The sequence below is a fragment of the Amblyomma maculatum genome, chromosome 4 (assembly GCF_055883805.1).
Source record: "Amblyomma maculatum isolate TAMU_Amacu chromosome 4, ASM5588380v1, whole genome shotgun sequence".
NCBI lineage: Eukaryota > Metazoa > Arthropoda > Arachnida > Ixodida > Ixodidae > Amblyomma > Amblyomma maculatum.
Window position 1 is genome coordinate 115603553 of NC_139347.1, and position 24497 is coordinate 115628049.

A 24497-nucleotide genomic window follows, 5' to 3' on the forward strand; every position below is an offset into this window, starting at 1 on the left:
GTCCGATTCTAGAACTTTCTGGCTTCCGTATTCGATGATGCGTGTTTCGCTTTCGTATTTCTGCGGCAAGACGGCGCCATATGCTGTGTACGAGGTGTCAACGTGAACCTCAGAGCCAGGAAATGGGTCAAAGCTAGCGAGTATCGGCACTTGCGTCAAACATTCTTTACGCTTGTCCATTGCTGCCTGACTTTCTATAGTCCACGTTATCAAGGCGTCCTTTTTCATCAGTTCTGTGGGGGGTTTGGCGATCGCACTTCTTTCTTTGTGCTTGGCTTGCCATATCTTAATATAGCGGCATTCCGTTCTGGGTCGATTACCACTCCATCGCGAGATTTGGCACCAAGGAAAGGAATGGACTGCATTCCAAACTGGCATTTTTTGAAGTCTGCCCTCAGCCCTAGATTTTGCAAAGTTTTGAGCACTTCAGTGACAGTGTCGATGTGCTTTTCCGTTGTGTCCGTGAAAATGCGTACGTCGTCCATATACTTGGCCCTAGTCTATCAGCGTTTGTAGGTCTTCATTAATCACTCTCTGCATGGTTGAGGGTGCATAGCCCACAAATCATGCGGCTAGGTTCACAGTGACCGTCTTCTGTCACGAAGGCTGCCTTTTCTCGTTCTTCCTCGCGTAGAGGTATCTTTAAAAAGGCCTTTTTTACGTCATTTTTGTGAAATAACGTAATCCCAAAACTTTGCGGATTGCCGTGCCGCCTTTCGGCATCGAGTACGCGTTTTTCACAGTTTTCGCATTCAAGCAACGGTAGTCTACACACCGCTTCGGTGTGGACTCGTGATGCGGTTGCTCGACAACAATTACAGGTGATGCATACGGTGCTTTTTACGGTCGTTATGATCCCTTTCTTCGGTCATTATTCTGTTTCCACTCGCGTTACCTTTCTGTTTGCTTCACTGGCGTTATATGGCGGCATGCGGATGGGTTTGTCATCATTGAGCTCAACTGTGTGCTCCACATGTATGCATAGTCCAAGATCATTTTGAGGACTCGTGAAAACATCCATGTTGTCGAAAAGTGCGGATTGGAGCTTGCCTGTTTCGTATTCTGTGAAGTCTCATGACTTCGCTTGCTTGACAAGCTGCACGATTTCTTCCCATGATTGGAGTTGGGACTCTCTTGGTTCTCCAGGTTGTTCTTAATAGTTCTACACACTGTTGTAGTGGTTTCTCCGTACCGAGTGTTGCATTGCGATTGTTGCGGAAGGTCGTGATGTCGGCCGACTTCCATCTGCAGTTCTTGCGAGCTGTTCTTCGCTATCCCCTCAAGTGTATGACTTCCATTCGTGTAGCGTTGAATGTAGTCGAACTTGATGCACTGTCACCAGTCTGTGCTTATGACAGCTTCATGTCGCACGGCTTTGACAACTTTCACATCTACAGTTGCGCTTGCATCCCAGATGGCGATATGTCTTTGTGATACTCCAAACGGTGCCGTTGATTTGCCGAATGGCCCTTTCAGTACACAGTCCATGTCTGGCACAATATTGAAATTATGTTTTTGCCGATAGTAGAGATGTAGTCGAACCTATGTCCTAATAAATCGGGGTCTCTATGCCGTTGATGTTTGCAGGTACAAGGATCACTAACCCTCTGAATGCGCTGTCACGATGCAGTTCGTTGCTCTTGCGTAGCCTTTTCTTTTCGACGCGCGGTTACCTTCTCTTCGGTGCGTATGTCAGGTTTCGTGCAATCCAGAGCGCGGTTCCCTTTTGGCAGGCACCGAGTGAAGGTGTCCGTCGGAAGTCTCGTGTGATTACGTGGCCCGTGATCGTCTTTCAATGCGTTCTTCGGTTACTCGTTCCGTGGAAATGGGTTCGCGCTTGTGCCTTCGCTGTTCATCGCAATCGTGCGCCTGTCGAATTGTCGGGCGTAGTTGATGAATTCAGACACGCTTCCTTTTCGCAGGTCATAAAATGCCGTTAGCATGAGTCTCGCGTTATCCGAGCGTACACCTTGAACTAACCAACCCACGATGTCGTCGTCGATTAGTGCGTACTTGCCGAGTTTTATGCGTTGCAGTCGGCTGTACATGTAGTCGGTAAGGGGTTCGTCTTCTTTTTGTCGTCGGGCGTTAACGTCGTCGACCCACTCGCAGAAAAGTGGCTGTTTGTCTAATTCTTTTGGTAACGCCGTTATCTAGCTGGTCAAGTCTTTGGGACTTACGCCATCCGTTCCGTGCAAAAGCTGATGCGCGTCCGCGAAGTCTGGAAATCGCGGCGTTGAGCATAGCTATTTCGCTCCATGCACATCTTTCGCGCATGTTTTCTACGGGTGTAACCCATTCGCCTACACTTTCGTTGTCTGTCCCGGAGAACGCTGGGAGACTTGCGTGAGAACATGCATTGTTGTGATTTGGATTGCAGCACTGTTAGCCTGTCGTGTGGCATCGGTGCTGCTGTCTGTTGCGTTGAATGAGTTTCCAGCCGATACCAATTGTCTTTCCAGGAGTCGTGCCATCATCAGCATCGTTGTCGCGAGCATCGTGAGCTCTGTTGTGTCGTTCGAAGTACTGATTCGTGAGGTCGTGGAAGTTTCATCGAAAAGCACGTTTGGTTGTGGGCCTCGATTTAGGTCCTCTTCGCTTTCGTATTCCTGGTTGAGCGTTGAGTGCTTCGCCACGTAGTTAGCCATGACGCTTGCTTGCTCGTTACGTGCGTTCCCGTTCTTGAGAACCTGGACGTCGTTCGCTGACACTGTGGTGGCCGAGAACAGTATGATGTCGTTTCGCGTCGTTTACCTCGTTCAGCTTTCACGCAGGTCCGTGAGTACTGTTTTGCGTCATCGTTCGCTGACACCATGGAGGCCGGGAACAGTACCATGTCGTTCCGCGTCGTTTACCTCGTTCAGCTTTGACGTCGGTCCATGAGTACCCTTTTGCATCTTCGTTCGCTGAAACCGTGGAGGCCGAGAAACTGTACAATGTCGTTCCGCGTCGTTTACCTCGTTCAGCTTTGACGCAGGCCCGTGAGTACTCTTTTGCGTCTTCATTCGCTGACACAGTGGAGGCCGGGAACAGTACGATGTCGTGCCGCGTCGTTTACTTCGTTCAGCTTTGACGTTGGTCCATGAGTACCCTTTTTTTTTGCATTTTCGTTCGCTGAAACCGTGGAGGCCGAGAACTGTACGATCTCTTTCCGCGTCGTTCCCAACTTTGACGCAAGTCCGAAGCACGTGACGCCTTCATTCCAGCCGTTGTTGAATCGTATTTTCTGGTTGCTTATCTCCACTGGTTTAGTTAATGGGTCCTCGTCATCATGTCAGCCTTTGCGTCTTCGTGGTTCTGCTGCAAGTGGCGTTGCTTGCCGTTGACGATTCGTAGTTTTTCTCGTTGCTTGTCCGCGTCGGTTTTCTTTCATGAATGATCGTCGTCGCCATGTCAGCCTTTGCAGCTCATGATGACACCACCAACACACGCAGAAGAGGTTGCCATCGCCCTCGCAGCCTCTGACTCCTCCTCCAAATACATCATAACCGACTCGCGAGGGGCTTGTCGGAACGTCCAGCAAGGGTGGACTGCTCCTCTAGCTTACCGCATATACAAAAATTGCAGTCGAGATTCGGATCCCGCGTACCGATCTCTCGTTTGGGCTCCAGGTCACCAAGGTCTCCAAGGGAATGAGGCAGCCGACGCCGCCGCCCGCGCGCTTTCTCTCCGGGCATTTCCCACGGGACCCGACGCGGACCGGGATTTTGATTTCAGCCCAGTGTACAAATTTAAAGAAATATGTGAATATTACAGATCTACGCACCAAACTCTTCCCACCCCGTGCAAAGGGCTGGGGAAGGCTAACGAGCGGGTGCTCCTGCGCCTGCTCACCAATACAATGTTGTGCCCGGCTATTCTAAAACATTTTGATCCGCAATTCGACGGGCTGTGCTCGCACTGTGGGGAGGTGTCTGACATCTACCACATGGTGTGGGCCTGCCAGAAAACCCCATCTTTGCCCCCTATCCCCAACCCCACCCGAGAGAACTGGGAGGCGACCCTGTCCGGCTGCTGCACCCTAGAGGCCCAAAAGGTCTTAACGCAGCGCGCCCGGGCTGCGGCAAACGCCAATGGAGTGCCTGTCTAGGCATCCCACCTAGTGTACATACCTATATGTATTATAATAATAAATGTTTTCACCACCACTACCACCCATGATGACACGATCGATTTTCTCAAAGAAACGAAATTTAATGACGATTGAATTGAATTTGAACAGGTTACATAATGGATCTTCCGACGTTACGTCCGTCCGTCATGGACGCTCTCCTCCGTCCCTCCTTTCTTCTCGCCAATACACCCTCTCCGTTGTCATTTCGTCCGCTTCTCGGTAGATGTTGCTAGTCTCTCAGCTAACAACAGACTAAAAAAGCAGCATTGTTCAAACACTTGCTAAATCAAAGATAAAAAGTAACTACAAGAACCTTGAAGCGCAGCATAGGCAACGTCACCATTCTTTGTTGTCAAACACCGCACGTATTCACCGGAAAGATGAATCGTTCTTACGAAAGATGCGAACCAGATTTTTTTTATTAAGACCAATGCTGACAAGTGCAGTGAGAGATAAAATCGAAAAGCTGGAACAGGCTACAAATAAGCGTTGAGCGAAGCCGCGGTCTTTTATAACAATTGACTGGGTGCTATGTGTATTCCGTGAGTGGATATTCGGTGAAGTAGCGTCCCGCAAAAGCTATGTGTGTAAAGTCCCCCACTACGGGCTTATTTGTTATTGTAAACAAACTGCGTTTGATGCGCGCAGATCATTTGCGACATACCTTTTCACGATGAAACACTAACAGGAAATAGTACCTGCCACTTGAATCAGAGTTCGCCTCTCCACTGCTGCCTTCACCGCTGCCAGGGCCTCAGGTTAAACCCAGTCTACTAGACGAGTTGCCACCTGGTAAAGTACCGATTCCGTTAAGGTGGAGCACCTTGAAAGCTAGAGCACTGGGCCTCCTTAGAATTGGTGCTATGACCGTTTTTCAAATAGCAGGGGAGAGAATGTTGAGTCGGTATCTAAAATGCGACACGTGCATTTACCGCTGTCTGATAAAGTGACATCACTTTCATTTCTGTTTTTTTGCGCATGTGTCAGCGTAGCTAAATGCGTATTGATGAACTTGTCATGTGTTGTATTGGAATAAGTTGCTTTCGTGCTGCCCGTCGGCAGCACTGGTAATAAAGCTTTTTCTTGAAGCCTACGCCTTCTTACCCTGGATGCAACAAGCATTCGCCAAGATCTTCACCTTACCACCAACAATGGGAGTGGTCAGCCATGTTATTACCGTACCTAATGAAAAAAATAATGTATACCTATGGGCACTCTTCCAGCAACTAACTTCACTGTGGCTTCACGTTGCATTTTCTTTCACAGTCATTTGTTCATCGTTACTCTACTTCGTAGCATTTTTAACAAATTTTTATTTATAACAAATAAAAAATAAATATTTGTTCGTCTTTATTCTACTTCGTTGAATTGGGGATATGTGACGACTAAACTTCTGCTCTCTTTCCTTTTTTTTACCTTTCCGCCCAGTGTCGATGTGAGATACGGCAGAAAGACGCTCGCGACACACACCGCGCCACCAGATGGTCGTATGGCCATTTTGTTGAAAGGCTATTACTACAACGGCATCAACATCATCTTCCTAGACGGTGGAAGCAATCCCGAGGTGTTTGTGAATTACCTTATGGGTCAGCTTCCTAGGATCTTGGTTGCCGACTTCCAGAAGATATTTGAATACAAACTGGTGAGCACAACACTCAAAGACGTCAATGAAAGGAGCGAATTTCGTGCTGTTAGCATCATTACAGCTATGTTTCAAAGCCACGGATGGTGTTGCCGGGAAAAAGTACTGTAAATATCGCTGAAATCCTACGAGATAGCTTTATGCTCTAGCTGCTTTGTTTTTTGTTTTGTTTTGAATTTTTAGTTGAATGTCACTCAGGAGGGCAAGAGAAGCCCATTCAAGCTGATACGCAAACACATTGACACATTGTGGAATGCCTTATCAAACACGCGTCATCTGCAACAACGCTGTTAGAGCATAAGCTCTACTACTCGCGTTGCAACTTCTAATCACGCAACACTTTGTCTTGGTGAGCTTGACCTTAGACCTCAAACCCTTTTCTTGCGCTTGCAGCACGCTTCAGATTTCAAGCCAAAACTCTTACAAATACTGCGCCTTTTCTTTCGTATAAACTCGTGTACAAACAAAACGAGCTTATAAGCACCCACCAAAATGTGAGGCGGATAGTGCACCTTCCTTCTCTCAAAAACTGACTAAAAAAATTTAAAATTTACGAAACGAAAATGTAATGTTAACTGACCAATTGCGTTTCCTCGGAAGGCGAAGCTTAAGTCACCCCTTATCTGAAGCCGTGAAACCGGGTACAATCTTGCATAAAGATGCAAAGCCCTTCTTAAAGGGGTCATGCAATGCCTAAAACGGGGTAAAGCAAATCGGTCGAGAGATAGGTACTCCCTCACAGGTCAATTCACCGCAAGAATTTTTTAGCTAGCTTCATTAACACCAGAGATATCGGCGATTAAAAATGGCGCTCCTCCTCGCTCCCCTCAACTCAACACTCCGAGACACCAGAAAAAAAAAACGAAGAAGTCAGCTCGGGAACTCCGCCCCGCTAGCCCCGCCCACGAAGCGTCATCGGGTGACGCTCGGTTCTCAGACTTCCGGTCGTCGCGCCTGTTTTCCCCCGAGCGTCGCCCATGCATTCACGGTCTGCCTTTCCCGTCCCGTCTGCGTTTGCATAGCTTTCAACCTTGTCTGCTGTCTTCCTCGGCCGCCGGTGTCTTCAGTTTCTTGACCTCTCGGAATTGTGTGCGACAGCAGCCCGAACGACTCGGGTCGTTCGCGAGCGCATACCTGCAGGTGGGAGTCCACACATACCGGCGGCCGCCGCGGAGGGAGCACTTTCCTTCATATCCCTGTCCCATTCAGCGCAAATTAGCGTGCACTCCTGCCGAGCACGGCTTTCTACAAGACCGCTTTCTTCTCTCGCGCTGCCTGGGTCAGTCACTTTGGTACCGTCTTCTGCGGTTTGACCAACGGCGGCCGGTGACCCCTCGCGGAGTTGAAGCGATATAGCATCGACTCTGCATGGATGCTGGCAGACGATCGAGCTTGCGAGTTGCCCGCGTGCAAACAGTGGTGCAAACATATGCCGTCGTCGCTTTTAGTCCGGAGCTGCTTTCATTATGGTCGGCAAGAGGCATCTCTTGTGCATAACGAATGGAATGTATACGCGTACGTATCACCGACGAGAGCACGGACTGATGATCGCTACAGAGTTTGGATATCGGATGACAGGTGACAGGTGAGCACAAATTATTCGTCCGCGAATCTTAAAATTGAGATTAACAAAAAGGACAGTGTAGTGTTTTTTTTTTTGACGTCCTTTCGCACATCGTTTAGGAAGTGCCAATGCGCAACGTGCACGCGTGTTTATTTCATGTGTACGCATAGCCAGAATCGACGGCGCAAAACATCAGCAAAGCAGCTCGGCACATTCAGTTCGGCAGCGCAGGTTGTCACTGATTTTTGCACCGACACGCAAGAATCGCGCACATGGGCATGCGAGCGGCTACGCCAGAGACGCAGCGAAGCGGGTGATTCCAAAACGCCGTCCGCCGTGGCTTCGACGCAAATAAGGCCTAGCGACGACCAGGGAGCAGCGCACGATCTGAGTGCCGTCGGTCGCAGCGCCCGCGGACGGCATCTCTGCTGGCGACATCCAGTGCTGCACATAAGCGGTGCGAATTTGTGTACTTTCGCGATGAAGCTGAGGACAGACCTTTTTTGACGCACGTTTCATTTACACGAAGGTTGATGCTGCCTGCCTTTTTAATCGGTACGGTGTTGAATCGGACTTGCGTGCTCTTTTCGCACTGCTGCACCGACGCGCACTTTCAGTCGGACGCACATAGTTTAGGAAGTGTCAATGCGTAACGTGCACGCGTGTTTTATCTCATGTGTACGCATCGGCCGATCCAGAAACAACGGCGCAAAACATGAGCAAAGCAGCTCGCCACATGCAGTTCGGCAGCGCAGGTTGTCACTGTTTTCCGAAGCTACACGCAAGAATCGTGCACAGGAGCACGCGAGCAACTACACTAGAGACGCAGCGAAGCGGACGAGTCCAAAATGCCGTCCGCCGTGACTGCGATGAAAAAGAAACAAGGCCTAGCGACGAGCAGGGAGCAGCGCACGACCGGAGTGCCGTCGGCCGCAGCGCCCGCGCCTGGCGGCATCGGGTGCTGCACTTAAGCGGTGCGAATTTGTGTACTTTCGCGATGAAGCTGAGGGTACACCTTTTTTTTTTTTTTTGACGCACGTTCCATTTAATTATTAACACGCCGCACAAATGGTCGATGCGGCAAAGACGAGACGGGACTACAGTACGCTGCTGCGCCGTCGGTCGGTGCCTATTTAATCGGTACGGTGTTAAATCGAATCAGCTAGTGCTCTTTTCGCACTCCTGCACCGACGCGCACTTTCAGTCGGACGCCACCACCTTTTCGGTTAACATCGCGAACCGAAGCGCCAAGCTCGGGTTCACGCATGCATTGCAGCACTCGAGCAGACGACTTTCGCAGCTACCGGAAGTGTGTCAGTGACGTAGAGGGCGTCGCGGCTGCAGCCAATGGCAGCCTGTCGTTGCCTGTCACTCTGTGACTGGTGACGTAGGAAATCACGGCAGAGTAGTCCCAAATCTCGCCGCCACGCGGAAATAGCGCAGCCCGCGAATTTCAAAAAGCGCTGTTTTTAAAAATTAATAATAAATCGCTGGATTTTTTTCGATGAGTTTTACTTTGAACGAATGCTCGGAAGCATTTGTTCTACACATTGAACACGTTTGTCAGTGACCTTTCTAGCCGTTTCATGCCCCCTTTAACAGACTTTTCGCTCTTATAATTAGGTACCTGTAGCTTTGCTTAATGCCACCCTCCATCACCACACTCGTGCTTATTCAACCTCTGTGACACACGCGATGCCTGCGCCAAAGCTTCCGGAGCCCTCTCAAATACCGCGCCATTCATGCCTAAAGCACTCTGAGCCTCACTATATCGTCAATGCATCCTTTGTTTAGACATGTCAAGGACACGCATATGCTTGCGCAATTATTAAGGACTCCTACTGCGCTGTGCTAGGCACAAAGTATGCCAAACTTATTTGATCCGAAGCAAAACAATTACGAGGAACTTTAGCCAATAAAGCAGTGAAAGGCGAAAGCCTGAATGCCGCATTTTGCTTCGCTACTGGCACTAATTATTATTTATTTACTGATTAGTAATTAAGCAGGTAATTCATAACTTATGCAATTGATTATTCGGTAATTATTTATTTAATGCCCTACTTGTTTAGTCAATTGGTAATAATTAGTTATTAGTCATTGATCATTCATTTACACATGGCCATATAAGGCACGCATTCGCGCATACTGTTGTGGTGCTCTGTGATTGGTCGAGACCTCTATGATGTCATCCCGCTTCGGCCAATTAGAACGCCGCAAAAGGGGCCCCATTTTGTCTAAGGCATCATGAGCCATTAAAGGCTTTCGCCTTAATAACGTAGTGCGGCCAGTGCGAACAGGAGAGAGATAGTGACGCACTATACCGATATCGCTCTTGAGTCAGGCTGTCCACGTCTACGCTCTTTGTCCCTTCGCAGAGCTCTCGCAGGAGCTCTACACAGCCAGTTGATCACTTTGTCCTAGACGCGAAGACGTGTAGACATATATAAGCCTCTGTGCTTTTTTATAAGTATGCTATATTCTAGTAGCATGATTTGCTTTTACTTTATACTTTCCAGGTTATTGGTGACTTTGATAAATGAGAACGCACTTGCAATGCTTTACGTATGGCCAAAAGCAGGCTTCATTTCTTGCTTTATTAAACTTCTTAAAATAAAATATTCATTCACGATTGTTATTCTTCGACTATTCGTTTGAGCTCATGAATAATAGAAACAGCGACAGCTGAAATTAGCCATTATCAACTTGTTCCTCAAGGGCCAATTTTATTTTAATGTCGTTTTAAACAAACACGCCCAAAGCTTGGATCAGCTATCGGAGACAATCTCTGCAAAATACTACAGCGAAGCGCTCGCCGGAAGGCACAAAAATACAAATCAGAGCTCTGTCATGCCCCCCATTTGAAAACCAGTTTCCCTGCTCTGTACTCTGGCCACCGAGAGAAACCGAAACCCAAGACGGCATCCACTGGTCTGTCTCTCTCGCTGGCGGTGAAAGGTAAGTGGTCACCACTAATTCTGTGAGCCGCTCGTTGTGCGCTTCTGTGTCGCTTGTTTCGTTGTCGCACGCGCGGTGTTACTGCTTCGAGACATTTGGAGAGAGAGTGAGAGAGAGACCATTTGATGGAGAACAGAGATTTTAGCTTTCGTTTAAATTTCGCTGACATGCTATTCGGTGTAGGAAGGGGAATTCGGGAGGAAAAGATGGAAAAAGAATCGTGAGAAGAACAAAAGAAAATGAAGGGGAGATAAAATGCGGCCATTAAGTGTGTTCTAAGGTGCACCGTGGAGTAATGGTATAAAATGAAATGATGAAATGCATAGTCTGATAAATGTGCCCTTTAGGGTTCCCAGCGTGCAAAATGCCGAAGGGTAACATTCAAGGTGAACTTAAAGTTTGTCTAAAAGTCCAATGTCTTTTATATACGTAACTAAAAGTTCATTGCGAGTCTCTGTTGCCTAGGGCAGGCAAAGGGACCTAAAACAATGTCCATTGTTAAAGGCACTGTGTTCGTAGTTTCATGCTGTGTTCGTAGTACGCATGCTCGTCAGCGTATACTGAACACTCAAGCAGGATATGTTGCACAGTTTCAACCGAAACACAGTTGTCACAAAGCGGACTGTTCATTTGCCCAAAACGGTGTCGCAATCTATTTGTATATGCACAGTTCAGGCGGAGTCGGTGGTGAAGTTTCTAGTTGGCGAGGAAATTCTGGAGGGAGTCTTAACCTTAGATGTGGGTCAGTCGAGTAAAGAAATTAATAGTGATTTGTCGGCAAGCTCCAGAGCCGATACTTTGAATCGGATACAAATTTTGCAGCCAGTTGGGATGCATCAGATTTCATGATGTAGGTCCCAGTGTATCTTTCATGTTGGTGGCCTTTACGAGCCGCTTCATCAGCTTTTCCATTGGCCTTAATGCCACAATGGGCTGGTATCCACTAAAATCTTATGCAGTGTCTTGCAGCAGTAGCCACATGATGCAGAGCCGATGTCAAGGGAAACAGGCTGATGGTTGCTTTTCTTCAGCAGATTATACATGATTTGCCGACATGCTCTGAAAACCGTGAAAAAACCCCATCGGCCGGGAGCCTGGCGTAGGATATAGGAAACAGCTTCTTTGATGCCGTGGAGCTGAGCTGTTGTATCCGCTGAGCTGTTGTATCCGCTGCATCCGGTAAGACAGGACATGGTTTGATGAGGGCACATAATGGCCACAGGAGGACGTGTCTTGAATAGTTGAACCATCTGTGAACATGTGGGTGTACTGTGTACATTACTTTGATACGTAGGCAAGAGCGGCTTTCAGAAGTGCTGTGTGTGACATGCGGCTATTCGCATCCACGCCACGAACGTACATACTCACCTTAAGAGACAATATTGTCCATGAGGGAAAGGTTAGTGGTAGTAGATTTCGTGGCTGAGTAACAGTACGGAGAGACAGAAGCTGTACAGCTTGACCAAAGCCAGAGTTACATTGAGTAATGCGGACACGTGCTTTTTCTCTTGAAGGACATGCCGGGGACGGGCGCGCATAGTTTCTTGGGTAGAAATTACCTCTAGTGGGAGACATCTGCCTCTGCAATTGTTCCTGATGTAGAGGATCCCTTTGGAAGGCCAAGGCATATTAGCAAGCAGTTGTTCCGCCCGGCTTCAAGGATCTTCTGGCGTGTTGGACGTAATGTTTGAAGCATCGGTAAATAGTAGCGCAACGCTCCTTCAACGTAGACCTTTTCAAGCGGTACCATCAACCGGCAGCTGCTGTCCCAATTTGTTCCCGCCATGAATCTGAAAACCTGTGTCGCTGCAGAAATTTTCTCGCGGAGGTTTTTAATCTGAGGTGCCCAAGAGAGGTTACTCTCAATCATGACGCCTAGAAATTGGTGTGATCATACTTACGATAGTGACCGTCCACCCAAAAGGAGCTGGTATCGAGTCATTATTTTTCGTGCGAAAGCTATATCCACACACTTTTCTGATGAGAGAAGAAGACCACGCGAAGTCAGGTACATTGAGATGTGCAGTAACGCTCTCTGAATTCGCTATTGCGTAGTATAACGCGAGCGTGATGCACTCGAGATGCAAATATCATCCGCAAAAATTGGTATGCGTGCTCCTCGTGGAAGGTTTAGTGTTATATGCATAAGGGCAATATTGAACAGGAGATGGCTGAGGAGAGCTCCCTAAGGTACGCCCCTCTTCAGCGCCTGAAAGGGAGCTGGACCATGTGCAGCGGCCATAAAGATTTGCCGCTCATGTAAACAGTGCGCAATCCAGTTGTAAAGCTTTCCACCGAGGCCAAGGCTGCGAGAATAGCATGACGATACACTGAGTCAAACGCAGCCTCGATGTCAAGGAAAACGGCTGTCAGGATATACCCGGCGTGAAGGTATTCTTCAAGTAATGAGACAAGTGCGATGACATTATCAGTCGCAGGGCGAAACCCGTTCATTTCTTGAAGATACTCTTTTCGGCTCTCGAGGAACCAGGTGACGTGTTTGCAGATCATTCGCTCCATAAGCCTAAACACGCAGCTCAGTAGGGCAATGGGTGGGAAGGATGCGTAACTTGTTGGTTGTTTAGAAGATTTCAAAACAGGCACAATTTTCGCCAACTTCCATTCCGTGGGGACCTAGCAGATATTCAGCAAGAATTTTAATATTCCAGAAGTCGAAGGCGGGAATTGCGAGGTAGCTCTGCGATTGCATCATAGGTCACTTCATCATGACCCGGAGACGTCCGTCTGTTGAATTCCGCGATAGCTGAAGATAGCTCTTCAAATGTGAAAGGTAGGTCCATCGCTGGCACTGCCGTCTGGGGGATGTCTGACAGACCATCTGTGGAGTGTGCGGAAGGCCCTGACCCCGTTCGTAGTAGTCTGCAGTATTCTTCTGAGACTTCTTTAGTATATTTTAGTTCATGCAGAGGTATTGCTGTGAAAGAATGAAGCTGTTGGTGGGACGAGGGCATACCGCGAACTATCCACCAAATTTTGGCTACTCGTTGGCGCACATCAAGCGTAGAACAAAAGTCGCGCCATCTTTACCGGCTAAGCTTATCCAGGTATCGTTGAATGTGACGTTGTGTCCGTCGGCAGGCGCGAAGGTCTTCAAGGTTTTCTGTGCGCAAAGCTTTCCTTTCGGCTAGCCTGCGAATAGCACAGAGCCTTTGAAATGTCTCTTCATTAGAGGGTAAGCTATCGTTTTTAGCTCTGGTTTGTGTGCTTTTTCTCAGGCAATAAGCCATTTCGAGTTGCAGCCGTAATTCCTCAGCTTGCAGCATCTTTGTATGCATCCCAATTTGTAGATTTTATGAGAAATGTTTTTGGTGCCCTCTGCGCACAGACAGCTGATCAGAGAACTTGGTAATGGTCACTTCCACGTGTTTCCAGATGGTGCACCAGCCAAATTTGTGGGCAGCTGAACTTGTTACAAAAGTCACGTCAATGCTGCTAGCAGTCGTCAGGCCTCGGAGATAGGTTATGCGGCCGTCATTTAGCGGTTCAATTGAATGTTTTGGGAGAAGTTTTGCAAGCTTGGCATCTCGGGCACACGTGCGTTAGCTTCCCCAAATTTCGTTGTGAGCATTGAAGTCTCCGCACATAATATGTGGACTGGGCGTCCTTATCAAGTTTTCAAGCCTCAGTGTGTCGAAAGGTCTGTCTGGCTCTAAGTATACTCCAATAAGAGTGTACTCTTGTCTCCCAATTACTGTGAAAGGCCGGGATATCTTTGCGAAAGCCTATAAACAATCTGCTCAAGTCATGTGGTCGTTGTGAATGATGAAAATAGTATCCGTTTAGTCTGAAAATTTCCCCACGCGCAATTTAGAGATGACTATGAAAGGGAAGTGGTAATCTCGCACAAGATGCCGAAAATCCGAGTTTCGGACGTAAGTCACGAGCGTTCCACTGGAAAATGGTGCATGTGCGAAAGATGTTATAGATCGTCAGCTGTGGTGAAGCTATTCCTGTCGAGATCAGGACTACAGGTGTTTGATATTACTCCCTGCGAAGCGTTAGAGGCAGACAACAACGGTTTCATTGCTAGGACAGCTTCTACTTCTGGGCGTCTTCGAGACGAGGGGTTAGCGCGGACAAAAGCCTTGATAGCGGCAAACAGCGTAAGGATTAATAGGCATGTGATTTCTTGTTCGGTGATTCCCCTTAGCTAATTTTCGCTGATCTTGTTACGTTTCACTGCCTTAGGCTTAGAACTAGTGGGGTTGTTTTTTGCGTCTTGGGCGGAGTGCTAGTGCTGTTTTGATGACGAACAGCCCATGGACTTCCCACGCTTCTTTTTGGCTGCAGCCGCGTATGTGTCATCAGATTTTTTTTTCACGTTGTGGTGGTTGATTTTGAGATAGATCTATCGCATTCGTAAAAATCACGTCGGGGTTAGGTGGTGGATAATGAAGCTTTGGCGGTTTTCCTTGTGGTTGCTCCAATGTGCGTGCAAGTGTAGCAGCTTTTTTTTTAACACACCCTCCGCATGCAGCAGGCTGTGGGTCATCGCAGTTTGCGCATTTAGGTTGCACTCTCGAGGTACACTCTTTGTGCGAATGGGGGCCCGCACACACTTTGCATCACACGGTACCGGTACAATGTTTCAATATGAGGCCGTTCCTCTGGCTCCGACGACCTCCGGCGCTTCATAATTATACACAAAAAACAATGCACACACAAGAGAATTAAACCAGGGCGTTAAAACAGCGCCGGAGGTCGTCGGAGTCATATAGACAACTAGCCAGCTCGCAAGTACTACTGTGCCTCTGGCATTTGTAGCATTGTGTCTAAATTAACAGAGCGACGGCGTACCTCTTTGAACTTGCCACCGTCCTCAGGAATGTAGCTTTTTAGCCTCCTTGCTGAAAGAACACCTTGGTCACGTAGCAGATCCTGTAGATCTTCATTTGAGTAGGTTGTCCTGAATGTTGCCGAAGCTGGCTGTGTAAGAGTACTGTACCCGGGCCTCTACAGCCCCTCCAGCTAGCTTAGTTACCGTGAGAAAAGATTGGCGGCAGGCAATGTCGATACTGTAAACATCAAGCTCCCGTCCGTGTTAAGACGATGACTAAAAACTTTTTCTTGAGCCGATGCTACAACTGCTGAAGCCACGATGTTAGGGTTCGCTTTCAATAGATTGCCTCCTACCTCGGTGGGCTTGAAGACAACCGGAACACTAGTAGCTCTCTTTTTCTTGTAGTGGACAGCCTTGAAGGATGCGTGGTCACCCAAAGGCGCATCGCTGTCTTGTTCTTTGCGTGGTCTCTTGTTCGCAGGGCCGCGATCTACTGCCGCCACTGCAGATGCCGCTTGACTAGCCGATGGCTCTGCTGCCATCAGTACAGCATGGAATTCAGCTCATGGTGGTACTTCGTGTTGACGTGGATACGGCGCAGAGCGCCTAGGAGGTCGCTTTACGTGCTTCTGCGGGTGGCCAGGGACCCCCAGGTTGTCGCACGTTGAGGACACAAGCCACAAGAACACTGAATACTATAAAACTTCGAAACAACGCCGAAAATTAGAGGCCGGTGTCAGAAACCCGGTCAGCTATCCGAGACCTTTGGATGTGTTGCCTCCGCCATGCCTCCGCAAGAAAACTTCCTCTTCCTCCACCACTCTTCCTCCACCGCTCTTGGCGGGAGGCGTGGTGCCTGTTGGAGGGCTTTAGGAACGAAGACCTTTGGATGGGTTGCACCGTTTCTAAAGCCCTCCAATAGGCACCACGCCTCCCGCCAAAAGCGGTGGATGAAGGAAGAGGAAGTTGTCTTGAAGAGGCATGGCGGAGGCTAGACGGTCAGGCAGGGAGAAAAAACCTACGAGGTAACAGGAGTACCGAAACACGGCAGAATCGGTTGATAGCGGTGGCTGTAAGTGCGGTAATGATTGCTCTCTTCAAAAAATGTTTACTCCTTTGCTTCTCAGGGGCTAAGCGTGACACTCACCGGAGAAGAAAATATTTTCTACCGATGAGTAGGCTGTGGCATTTTAAGACATGATACATTGAAGCACGATTGCTGTATGCTATGTTTTTTACAATTAGTATACGATGGCATCAAACATAGTTCCAAATGCGAAAGGCAAGTACTTCTCTTTTCCTTGCCTTCTAACGCAGGAGTCGCCTACTTTTCTCTTTACCTCAGCCATTGATTTTACAGGCATCTTCTGGTCGCTTCAAGGCGACAATAATATTTTCTCCAAGCATTTCTAAACAATGCAACCGAATGACCACCAATGCTTACGCGGGTAATGGAGTGTCCTTTCTGAAGATTCTATGCGTTAGCGTTCCGCAACTGTACACGAAATGACTGGATGTCCTCTCTGACAGCTGCAAGCTGTCAGACAAACACCTATCTCGTGGGCGAATGAATAAAACGCAAACATGTATCTTTAGACTTTAAGTTGCATAGTGTGCTTGCCAAGCAAGAAATCTCTGCTTTAGATAGCATCATTCATGGTGTGAACCTAGATGACGACTTGCTCGACGTGAACACCTCCTTGCGGAGAATACTAACACTATCTTCAAGCATGAAAATCAACACAAAAACAATGGAAAACAAACCTGATTAAGCGTTTGAACACCATTTCCTAGCGCCAGCGGTGACTCACAATTGTCACAAGATTCCAGAGCTGAGAAAGGTAAGCGTTTCGTTTTGAACTATTTTGCATGTCGCAAGTTCCCACAAACAGTTTCTCCCCGAGACTTCATCCACCTAGCACTACTACTTAGAAACGCAAGAGCGATTTTAAAATTAATTCTGAGACGACCTTATTAACACTGATATCGACTCGCGTAGGTGTGAACTCCTTCAGAATCTGTAGAGAAGTTTAAGGCAATCTTTGTTTGTTCAATACTCCAGTTTCATAAATATACATTGCGAAAATTATTGTTTTACCCAAAACAAAGGCGGATGAGGGCACTAACGCCGCCCCTGTGCTGACTGCCGACTTCAAGGCGAGGTTTTACGCAGTAGTGTACGCAGTTATATTATGTTTTATTTTATTCATTTATTCTATACTGTCAATCCCATCAGGGATGGTAACAGGCAGGGTATTCAAAGGTAGAGAGGCACAAAAAATTACAATGGTAATTAATCGAAGTACATAAAAAATATGACACGAGATTATACATAAGAAGATACGTATAGCAATTAAACCGGAATGAGGACCATATGACAAGATTTTGGCGGACAAATAATACCACAAGCGAAAACACGAACGAAAGGATTGACTTCGTAATGACATAAGAACTCAATAATTACTGAGATTTAAGTAGCTCGTTTTCCACACGTGTGCCCAAGGCATTTAATGATGGATTACTAACAAATAATGTGTTCAAGGTGTTCCATTCGCGTGTAGCACGAGAAAAGTATGAATATTTGAAAGTGTCAGTACGGAATGAAAACTTGTTTAGAGTGTGCATGTGATTATTACGTGTTTGTCGCGTTTGTGATTTTGATATGTATCGTGAAGTGGCGACTATTAATTGACTATGTATGAGCTGGTATATGGTTTTAATGTGCGCTAGGTTTGCTCTGTTTTGAAGGGTTAGTAGTCCTGCGTGTTTGAGTAGTTCTGTTGGTGAGTCTGCCAACCTGTGTTTATTAAATATACATCTGACCGCCTTCCTCTGCACTGCTTCTATTATTTAATAAGCTTGTTAGTGAAATTAAACCAAACAGCATTAGCATATTCTAGAATTGGTCTGCCATATGTTTTGCACGCAAGGATCTTTGTTTCCGATGGTGCTAGTTTGAGGCGTCTGTAAATGAAAAATAACTGTTTTAAGGCGGTTGATGTGACATTGCAAACATGAGAATCCCATCTGCGATCAGAGGTCAGTGTTATGCCTAAATATTTATATTCGGATACTGATTCAAGAGGAATGTTGTTTAATGTGTACTGAAAAATTGATTGGTGTATCTTTTTGGTTACGGATAATGAAACTGATTTTATAACATTAGTAGTCATCTGTCATTCTTCACACCATTTGGTTACTACTGTTAAAGCGTTACTTAAAGCTGTATGGTCATTGACGCAGTTAATTTCCTCACAGTCATTAGCAAAAAGTTTAATATTGTGAGAAATACCAGTAGAGAAGTCGTTTATAAAAATTAAAAATACTACTGGGGCTAGAACACTTCCTTGTGGTGCACCGGATGTAACATTAGCTTTTTCGGACTTGGTATTGTTAGTTTCGACGAATTGAGTACGGCCAGGCAAATAATCAACAATCCAATCTACTATAGGGCCAGCTCCAAAGGATTCATTAAATTGCACAATAACTTTGGAATGTGATACGCGGTCGAAAGCTTTCGAAAAGTCTAAGAAAATGATATCAATTTGTTTCTGCTGATCAATAGCGAAGAATATGTCATGTGTAAGTTCGATTAGTTGTGTGACTGTGAAAACACCTTTCCGAAAGCCGTGCTGATAAGGTATTAAAATTTGATTTTCCTGTAAGTAGGTGGTTATGTGCTTTAAGATAATGTGCTTTAGTAACTTGCACACTGTGCTCGTTAGTGAAATCGGTCTGAAATTTGAGGTATCTGATTTGCTTCCTGTTTTGTGTATAGGTGTCACTTTAGCTATTTTTCATTCTTTCGGGAGGGTACGAGATGACGATAACTTGTAAAAATATCACTAAAATTTTGCTACTAATGCGGCATATCTACGGAAGAAAATGTTAGATTCCATCAGGCCCTGATCCTTTCTTTGTGTCAAAGTTTAATAAGAAGTATAATAATACTGCTTGTGTAGCAGTAAGAGGTTCCAAGTTATTTCCTGAACAAAAACTAGTACGAGGCTTACATCCGCTGTCTGTGGTGAAAATTTAGAAGCAAAGTAGTTGTTCAGCGTGGTTGCAATATTTCTGTTTTCCTCTGGAAAAGCTTGGTTTTCTTTTCGGGATTTAATGTTCAGGTGACGCCAGAACTTTTGGGGAGCATCGTTTAAGAAACGAGTCAGCGTATTAGTAAAGTAAAATGTTTTAGCTGTTTTTATTTTGTATTTTAAATCAGTGATGGCTGAGGTTAATTTTTCAACTGTTTTTGGTGACGGAGGGCGTTTCTGCACTTGTTTTTCGCCGTCGAACGTTTCGCTTGGCGTGGATTACGGTTCGATTTATCCATGGATTACGTCTGCGTGTTCTCTTAGTCTTGGTAGGCACATAATTAGTAACGCAATATGACACAACGTTTTTGAATCTTTATCATTCGATAAAGAAAGCGTCGCTGTTGTAGTAACCCAGAACTAAGAAACTTGCCGAAAAAACTGCACACATCATCATCCTCATAAGCAGCAGCTGGACTATACCCACTGCAGAGCAACGGCCTCTCCCATACTCCTCCACTTAACCCGGTGCTGTGCTAGCTGCATCCAATTGACCCCTAAGAACCCTTAACCTCATCCGCCCACCTAATTTTCTGCCGCCCCTGCTACGCTTTCCTTCCCTTAGAATCCAGTTTGTTACCCTAAGCGACCATCGGCTGTCGTCTCTACACACTACATTCCCTGTCCATGCCCATTTCTTATTCTTGATTTCCACTAGAATCTCATTAACTCAAGGTATTTATCTGACCCACTCTGCGCGCTTCCTATCTCTTAACGTATACACCTACAATTTTTCGTTCCATAGCCCTCTGTGTGGTCCTCAACTTACGTAAGATCCTTTTTGTTAGCCTCCACGTTTCAGTGTCGTAGTTGAGCACAGGTATTAAGCAACTGTTGTATACTCTTGAGCGATAGCTATAAGCCGCTAGTCATCTTTGCTAATACTTGCCAGATGCGCTCAATCTCAATCATACTCTCCTAGTTATCTCCCTTTCATAGTCTGTCTGGATCTGCTGTTATTAATTGTCCTAAGTAGGCATATTCGCCTACCCCTACCGGTGCTTCGCTACCTATTTTGAAATGTTGTTCCTTCCTGAGGCAATTGAACATTACCTTAGTCTTGTGCATACTGATTTTTAGACCTACCGTTCCACTATTCCTGCCTCGATCATCAATCATTCTTTGCAGTTCATCCCCTAAGTTGCATAGCAAGGCAATTTCATGAGCGAATTGTAGATTACCGAGGTCGTTTCCTTCGACCATTACTGCTAATTGCTCCCATTCCAAGTTTCTGAGTATTTCCATAAGAAAGATGAGAATAGTTTTGGGGAGATCGTGCCTCCTTGGATCGTGCCTTTCCTTATGGAAATTTTATTACTTTATTTATGCAGAGTTATAGTTGCAGTACAGCCACTCCAGATATCTTCCAATACTTACACATACGGCTCGTCTACCCCCTGATTTCGCAATGCCTGAGGACTGCTGAGGTTTCTACTGAGTAAAGCGCTTTTGAGTAATCAATGAATGCTACGCCTAAGGGCTGGTTATAATACGACCATTTTTATATTACCTGGTTGATGGTGTCGATATCATCAATTGTAGAGTACCCTTTCCGAAAACCTGCTTGATCTTTTGCTTGAATGAAGTCTAAGATTTCCCGGATTCTGTTCGCGATTCTCTTACTAGACACCTTATATGTAACAGATAGTGTAAAGCCGCGATAAACAGCAGCTTCTTTTTTTTTTTTTATTGGCGCTTACATGCGTAGCCCGCGCGCGACAAAAGGGAAGCTGGACCTTGTTCCTCAGAACCAGGACAACAGCATTTTGTTTTCGTTTTTTGTTTCGCTCCGGCACCGCCCGCGCCGCGAGCCCGCTTGGAATGTGGGAACTTCTTGTTTTTATCACCTCCCCGGCGTTTGGAAAACTTTGAAGACGCGACAATAGGGTGTTTTAGAATAGGAGAACCCTGGCTTGGGGCCCCCAGGAATATAGCGTGCCGCGGCGCTAAGTTTTAGCCGAGCGGCGAATTTTAGAATAAGGATTTTCCCGACGCAGAAGAGCCGGGCTTGCGTTCGTCTATTGCAGAACCTCAAGAGTAAAGTGGGTAAACTATGAAAAGGCATTTAAATATATTAAAGCCAGCAATACATTTTTTTATGAAACAGTGCTATTATTGTACAAAACTATATTAAAACTACCAGTTAAATAAGTAGTTTTCTTCAGACAAGACGAAATCGGCCCATAGTCAATCCAGGCTGAGTCGGGAAACCTCATTTGAACCTTCCGCGCTTTCCACCGTCTGGTCCCCACGGCAACCAAACGAGGCGAACTTGCTAAGCCAAGAAGCTCGGTAAATCCGGAAGCAATCAGAGAATGTGGTACGTTTTATCGCTAAAATTTGGTGGTGCGGGCATCATGCGACATAGCAGAAGCTTTGTTGGTCTTTCGTTTGCCGTGAACACGTCACACCATAGAGCGGTACGACGAATGTACGCCGAAGCGAGCGGCCGCCGTTAGGCCGGACGCCGCCACGCTGCCGCAATCCAAGCGACCCAACGGTGGCTTGGGGAGAAAGCTATTTTCGAAAAATAGGGGCCTCCGCAAGCGTTAACCCAATATACTAAGCGCGCCTTACGTTCTCCGCATGCGCATTTCGATGCCCCAAGCTCTTTGGGGGCCCCACCCAGCAAAGGGGAGCGCATGTATTAGCTTTAGAATAGGGGGCCCTAATTATTGCCGCCCCCTGATCTAAATCTCTCTGATAGATGCGTTCCACTCTGATTGGGAGGACTCGTTTCCCGGACACGCTGTGCAGCAGCTTTCTCGGCGGTCCCCCACGTGGCACCGCTAACGAAGGAACTGACTGTTAATGAAACTGTTCGACACATAGCGTCTCGAACGCACTCCAGCTGCACTCTATTCAGATTGGAAATCGGGTTCACGCCTCGGAACACTTTACAGTAGTTCTCCATTGATGGCCTCCCGCGGCGCGGCTAACACAAGGACGATGCTGTTAATAGAGCGGGTTCGAGTACCCCCCCCCCCCCCCCCCCCCCCGCTATGCCTCTCCTGCTGCGACGGCGACGAGCCCCTCCCGCTAATGGCCACTGACTGAATTGTCACACTGGTCCCCTATGGCTAATGGGATAGCATGCTCGTCTCAATGCCCCCGCCGCGCATCTTCGAGAAATACGGCAGCGAGCGGCACCACTGGTTCCCCATGTGGACCGTGAGGTAGAGAAAGGAGGATGAGGTTTGCGGGGAGAGGTTGAGAGCCTCGAGTCGAGAGAGCGTGCAGCGTGTATGCTGCGTTTGTATTTTAAATAATTAAGGACCTGTGTCCTAGATTAATGCCAACCCACCAGGGTTGGGTCTCCTTAAACAACGGATTTATTCGCTGCGTAATTTTCACGCGGATCATGTTGAAGTGACCGCTCTCATGGCTTTGTCGCTGCCATGAAAAAGCAGCCATCACGCCCGGTTGAGTAGTTCTGTCCAGCCGAGCAGAACTGGCTACTCTGTAATCAGCCCCTAAGTTTTCCTGTGTGTGAGTTAGCGGTTCTCTGTGTGAGATATGTTTTGTGCATGTGGTGTATCATTTTGCTAGGACGGTGGCAGCTCTGTGTGAGGCCACCAGTGTATATTTAGTTGTCTTTTGTATATAATCTGTAAATATATCTTCCTTCTTCATACATGCCTGACTTGGTATATTCCTTTGTCTGCCGAATCACCCTTCCGAACCTTCGGAAGGCGACACCTTGACATCACTGAAAGTAAGCTTATCAGCCAGTAATTTTTCAAGACCTTACTGTCCCCTTTATGAATTATAATAATGTTGACGTTCTTCAATATCTCCAGTACCGTCGATGACGCCAGGCATCGTATATACAGGGGGGCCAGTTTTTGTAGCACGATATCCACCCCCCCTCCCCGCCCTTCAACAAATATGTAATTGCCTTTTCTTCCCCAGCTGTTTTCTCCCTTTTCATAGTTCCTAAAGCTTGCTTAACCTCGTTCTTCGTCACTAGGGATACTTGTGACTGTAATTCACAATTTTCTATCTCATTATTGTCCGGATTACTTTGGCTACTTATAAATCAGTATAGACCTCCTCGGCTACTTCGACTATCTTGTCTATATTCATTTTGGCCTTCCCCGCCTTATCCCTTAGCGCATACATCTGATTTTGCCTATGTCCAATTTCTCTACACCGCTTTATGTCTGCCCCCGTTCTTGAGTGCCTGCTCCTCTCTAACCCTAACTATCCTACAATCTACTTCCACCGCGAACTGGGTAACGATATCTCTGAAATTATTGTTCATTACTTCCGCGCTAAGGTCATCATCATCCGTTAAAGCTGAATATCTATTCTGTAGTTAGATACTGAATTCTTCTGCCCTCCCCGTCACAGCTAATTCGCTGATAGACTTCTTTCCTACTAATCTGTTTCATTCTAGCTGCAAATCTAGACTAATTCGAGATCTTACTATACTGCGGTCACTGCATCGTTCCATTCTGATTATGTTTACATCCTGCATAATGCCGTGGTTAGAAAACAGCATAAAGTCAATTTCATTTTTAGTCTCCCCATTAAGACTGCCTTGTCCACTGCTGGTTCTTCCGTTTGCTGAAGCAGGTATTCATGATTCTTAAGTTATTGCGCTGTGCAAGATCAACTAGTACCTCCCCCCTGTTACTCCTACAACTAATGTCATAGTAAACCACTACCTGGTCTCCTACCTACTTTTTCCTTACCTTGGCATTAAAGTCACCCATTAGTAAAGAGTACTGCGTCTTTATTTTCCCTATTGCCAATTCTACATCTTCGCAGAAGATTCGGCTGCTTGACGATCATGACTACATGTAGGCAGGTAGAAATGTACAACCTTCAGCTTATACCGCGTATTAAACTTAATCACGATGCCTGCCACCTTCTCATTAATTCTGTAGAATTTCTCTATATTACCAGCTATATCATTATTGTCAAGGTACCCTACCCCTATTTCTCGTCTCTCCAGAAAAGATATATATATGGTTACGTACTCAGTACGTAACAGTTTGGTGGAGGTGCGGGGTCATTCATTTCAGTGTCGATCCGATGAAAATCGTTGGGCCAGGGGCGGTAGGCTTGGAGCGGTATGCGCCGTCGACGGCAGTAGCGAGGAGTATATCCGGTCATTCCACAGCTGTAGCACACAGGTGTCGGGTGACACCGGTCAGCGGGGACGTAGGTACCAACTTGATCAGGGCGGGAATCGTAGCCAGGCCAGCGTTGCTGGCGAAAGACTCTACCTGTACCGGTGGTCATTCGTCCCAAGCGCTGCTGAGGAGAGAGAGTGCCATACTTTCCGCGGTTGTCGAAGTTGGGTGCAGTGCGAGCTGAAG

The 24497-nt window shown here is 46.8% G+C and overlaps 1 protein-coding gene across 1 annotated transcript in view; it reads left to right on the plus strand.

Moving 5' to 3' along the window:
• The window catches only part of LOC146192192 (uncharacterized), a 97173-nt gene extending 81574 nt beyond the window's left edge, over nucleotides 1-15599 (plus strand). Inside the window, exons 6-7 of the mRNA XM_084600423.1 lie at nucleotides 5543-5756; nucleotides 15558-15599. Coding sequence (XP_084456549.1) covers nucleotides 5543-5756; nucleotides 15558-15599 — 256 coding nt within the window. The remainder of the gene's footprint in view (nucleotides 1-5542; nucleotides 5757-15557) is intronic.
• Nucleotides 15600-24497: the final 8898 nt, after the last annotated feature.